General features: G+C 37.2%; 1 protein-coding gene across 1 annotated transcript; it reads right to left on the reverse strand.

The window, feature by feature from the left end:
* Window positions 1-1,502: 1,502 nt before the first annotated feature.
* On the reverse strand, window positions 1,503-2,881 carry LOC119612852. The gene has a single exon (XM_037968727.1). It carries the CDS (start codon window positions 2,878-2,880, stop codon window positions 2,068-2,070), a length of 813 nt encoding a protein of 270 aa, XP_037824655.1. The 5' UTR covers window position 2,881; the 3' UTR covers window positions 1,503-2,067.
* Window positions 2,882-4,367: the final 1,486 nt, after the last annotated feature.

Consider the following 4,367-nt stretch of genomic DNA (forward strand, 5'->3'; position numbering starts at 1 on the left):
TTCCATAGAGCCCAATAGGATTTCATTAATGGACTTTCTGCAGATATTTCATTGCGGGCTGGTCTTTTACCTTCTTCTTTAGCCGATATTATGGTAGTGTTTGACACACTCAACTACTGCTAGGAGTTCGCGACAAGTAACGCAGTAGTTTCTCTCAGGCTTTGAAAGCGTTCGGCTGAAGTATCCGATGACTCTTTCAGTTCCATCGATTACTTGGGAAAGCACACCGCCTATTCCGTATCCACTAGCATCACTATCCAGCACAAACTTTTCTCCAGGTATGGGATATGACAAAATTGGTGCCTTACATAAGAGATCCTTGAGCTTTTGGAATGCTAATTCTTGTGCTTCACCCCAATGGAATGGTTGCGACTTCTTGGTCAATTCATGTAAGCTTGCAGCTACACTGGCGAAATTTGGAACAAATCGTCTGTAGTACGTACAGAGGCCAAGAAAACTTCGCAATTCATGGAGATTTTTCGGCCGTGGCCAGTCTTTTACAGCTATTATTTTATCTTCATCTGTTGATATTCCATCTGCTGTTACGCGATGCCCCAAATATTTCACTTCCTTCTGAAACAATGCACATTTCTTTACACTGAGTTTTAGTCCAGCCGCTGATATTCTTTTAAGGACTTCTTCAAGGTTTTTAAGGTGTTCATTAAAAGTATTTCCCATGACAATTATGTCATCGAGATACACCAAACATGTCTTTCCGTGAAGTCCTTTTAATACATGTTCCATTAAGCGCTCGAATGTTGCTGGAGCATTGCAGAGTCCAAAGGGCATTACATTAAACTGCCATAATCCGTCACTAGCACTAAATGCAGTTTTCTCTTTGTCTTTGCCTGCAATCTCTACTTGCCAATATCCACTTTGCAAGTCCAATGTGGAGAACCATTTTGTTCCAGCTAGCGTGTCCAGAGTATCATCAATTCTAGGTAGCGGATAGCTGTCTTTCTTGGTGACATCATTCAGCTTTCTGTAATCTACGCAGAATCTTGTGCTGCCATCTTTCTTCTTAACTAAAACCACGGGCGAGCTCCAAGGACTAGAAGATGGTTCGATTACGCCGTTCCGCTCCATTTCGTTCACTAACTTCACTAACTTCACTTCGCTTCGTTTTGCTAAAGGAATACTTCTGGGGGCCTGCTTTATTGGTCTCGCATCGCCAGTATCTATTTGATGTTTTACAATTGCTGTTCTACCTTGATTTTCACTTTTTAAAGCAAAGACAGATGCATGTCTCTTCAGAAGTTGTTTGGCTTTATTTTTATCTGACGGCGCTAGCTTTTCTACCCATTTTCCCACATATTCCGCTAGTAGCTCATGTTCTTTGATGGATTTATTTGCAGGATTTTTCACACAGTTGACTACAGCCTCTGCTGAAGCACATTGACCTAGTTCGGAATTTGGCTTTATGACTTTTTCAAAGCTGGACAAGTTAAGAACTCTTACGGGAACTATTTTGTTTTTACAGGGTTTGACGAGGGTTTTAGCCCTCTGCTGGTTCTACTACCCACAAACTGTTGTCCTCACAATCTCCCTCCATACGGGCCCATATCAAAACCTCTGACTGTGGAGGCAATTTTTCATGTTCAATAGCAACTAGTTTTTTTACTTGAGCCTTGCTTTGATATCCGACATCAAGAGGTATTTCAACATTTCGCCAAATCATAACATTTGGTCCCAAATGTAATTTAATGCCATGCATAATCATGAAGTCTGCACCAATGATTACCTCATCCACGATATCGGCAACAATAAATACATGATCTACGCTTATGTTGGCAATGATTACTTTCGCATTTACTTTACCATAGACAGTGGCAGGCTCTCCAGTGGCGGTGCGTAATCTTACCCCGCATAGTGGTTCAATTGTTTTCTTAACTAAATCTGGTCTAATAATAGACTGCGACGCTCCTGTGTCTATAGTAAAAATGTGCTTTCGACCATTGATGTATCCACCAGCAGTTAGATTACTATTTTTCTGCTGCATTACTGATATGGAGATTGTGGGGCCGTCATATGTGGGAGCTAGCTCTTGCCCCTCAGTGCTAGCTCGTTTTAATTTAAAGGTGATTCTTGTGATGAGTGATGATTTACCTGTTGGTTGTTTCTTGGCGGTGAGACCGATCTGGTACGTTTTCTTTGTGCTTTGCAGTTTCGCTGAATATGTCCGGTTTTTCCACAGTTATAGCATTTGATTTTGGCTTTATTTTGTTTCTCATTTAAAGCCTCTAAAACTGCCTCTTTTATCTCAGTGACTATATTCCTTTCGTTTTCAGCGACAACCTCGACATTTCGTACCTTGAATATTTGTGGCTTTGAAATTATTTTAGCCGTTTCTTGTGCCAGCGCAAATGAGACATTTTCAGCGAATGATGGCTTTGGTGTGGCACAAACCGCATGTTTTATCTCAGGATCACGTATGCCATTTACAAATGCCTCTATCTTGAAAATATCCAAAAACGGGTGATGTTCTCCTGGATAAGTAAGCTGTATCAATCGCTCGATTTCCAATGCAAAGTCTTGTAGTGTCTCATTGGCCTTCTGCACTCTGCCACGCAATTCCATTCGGTATAATTCCTTTTTATGTTCTCCACCGTACTTGCGTTGTAGTGCTTCCATTATGTCGTCATAATTATTTCTGTTGCTCACTGGTACGCTCTCAAGAACTACTGAAGCACCTCCTTTTAAGGCTAAGATCAATTCTATAGCTTTTTCTTCATTATTCCACATGTTTCTGATGGCAACTGTCTCAAACTGGAACTTGAACACATTAAAAGGTGTGGTGCCATCAAAACTAGGGGCTTTTATTCTACTCGAGGTTTCTGGAATGATTCGTACAGCTCCTTCTTGATATTGCAGATTATTCATCTTTGTTTCTAAGTCTGACACATTTTTGTCAATGCCATCTACTTTGCTATTAATAACCTCAGACACTTCCAGAATTTTTTCTTCTGTGGCTCTTGAACTTTCCTGAAATTTTGCTTCCATTTCAGCTAAGTGTTTAAAAGTTTCCTTTACTTCAGCTTTAACCTCAGCTCGAAGTTTCTCGTTGTCAGTAAGAAGTTTCTCGTTGTCAGTAAGAAGTTTCTCGTTGTCAGTAAGAAGTTTCTCGTAGTTAGCCTTAGAAGTTTCTTGAACTTCAGCAAATTTCTCCATCATAGCGGCAAACATTGTGTTTAAGTCCATGTTGCTCGTTGTTGAGCGAGTACATATCTCAGTTTCTTCTTTGTACTCGAATTCGTATGTACCTATGTCAATGTCACGCCGCTTGAATTCATCTATTAGCCTCTTTTGCAATTCTGCCTTATTACCGGCTGTCGGTAACTCCATCTTACTCAATTCTCTCTTGAGTTGTTCCACTTTTAGTTCTTCGAACTTCATGACTGCTTTTTATTATGCAATTCCGCTTCTGACACCAATTGTTACGTTTTACCTTTTAAAACGTTCGTTTATTTCCTTTTGAAATAAACTGGATTCTTCTTATTGCAAATAAAAGCGTCAATTTGTTAAAAACTACAACAACTTTTTATTTACACAGTTTTATACACAAATACTTTTATAACACAACTTATATAGTAGACTGTAAGGCTGTCTTTTTATCTTTAACACACGAAAGCACACTTGACTTTATTAACTTTACTCAATGACGATTTATTACAGACTGACTCATTTGGTGATTGCCACCGCTATTTATACATGGGCATCACCTTCTTTATATTTCCAGTTTATTCTGGCTCCATCATCTAGATACTTCTACTGATGTAAGTCAATGTTTAGTGGAGACACACACCTCTTCAACGCTTAGTGATGCCACCCAAATGTTAGTCGCTAAGAAATGTCGGGAACTGGCCGTTAAAAACCGTTTAGTTTAAATGCAAATTCAATTTCGTAACAATACTTATAAATATAAATTAATATTAATAAATTTAACTATTTATTAAAAAAAAAAAAAAAACACTTACAAATGTAATGAAATACTAATAATTAATTAAAACATAAATGTAACCCCTGAAAGGAACATATATAAGTGTATTATAATCAATAATAATAATACTTAAATTCATGTCAATAATATTAAACGTTTAATATTTAAAAAAAAAATTATTATCGTTGATAAATATTAAAAGCATTACTTTCAGCGTTATTATCAAAATTTTTAGTAAATTCTTATCATTGTTATTGTTGTAACATATATGTAAATATTTAAATAATATTATTATTCAATTACCATGATTTCAAATGTATGAAAGAATCGTTATTATTTCAATGTACAATTAACTATAGTAGTTTTAACACCCACATATATAAATAAACCTTGTGAAATTTGATTTGAAAATTTGAACATGTGCTAATTT

The sequence above is a fragment of the Lucilia sericata genome, unplaced genomic scaffold, assembly GCF_015586225.1.
Source record: "Lucilia sericata isolate MDLA Ls3-8-SP2 unplaced genomic scaffold, ASM1558622v1 Contig001848F_arrow, whole genome shotgun sequence".
Taxonomy (NCBI): domain Eukaryota; kingdom Metazoa; phylum Arthropoda; class Insecta; order Diptera; family Calliphoridae; genus Lucilia; species Lucilia sericata.

What these genes read in the sequence shown, in the direction of transcription:
- LOC119612852 (XM_037968727.1), bottom strand. Translation starts at nt 2,880, where the DNA reads ATGAATAATCTGCAATATCAAGAAGGAGCTGTACGAATCATTCCAGAA.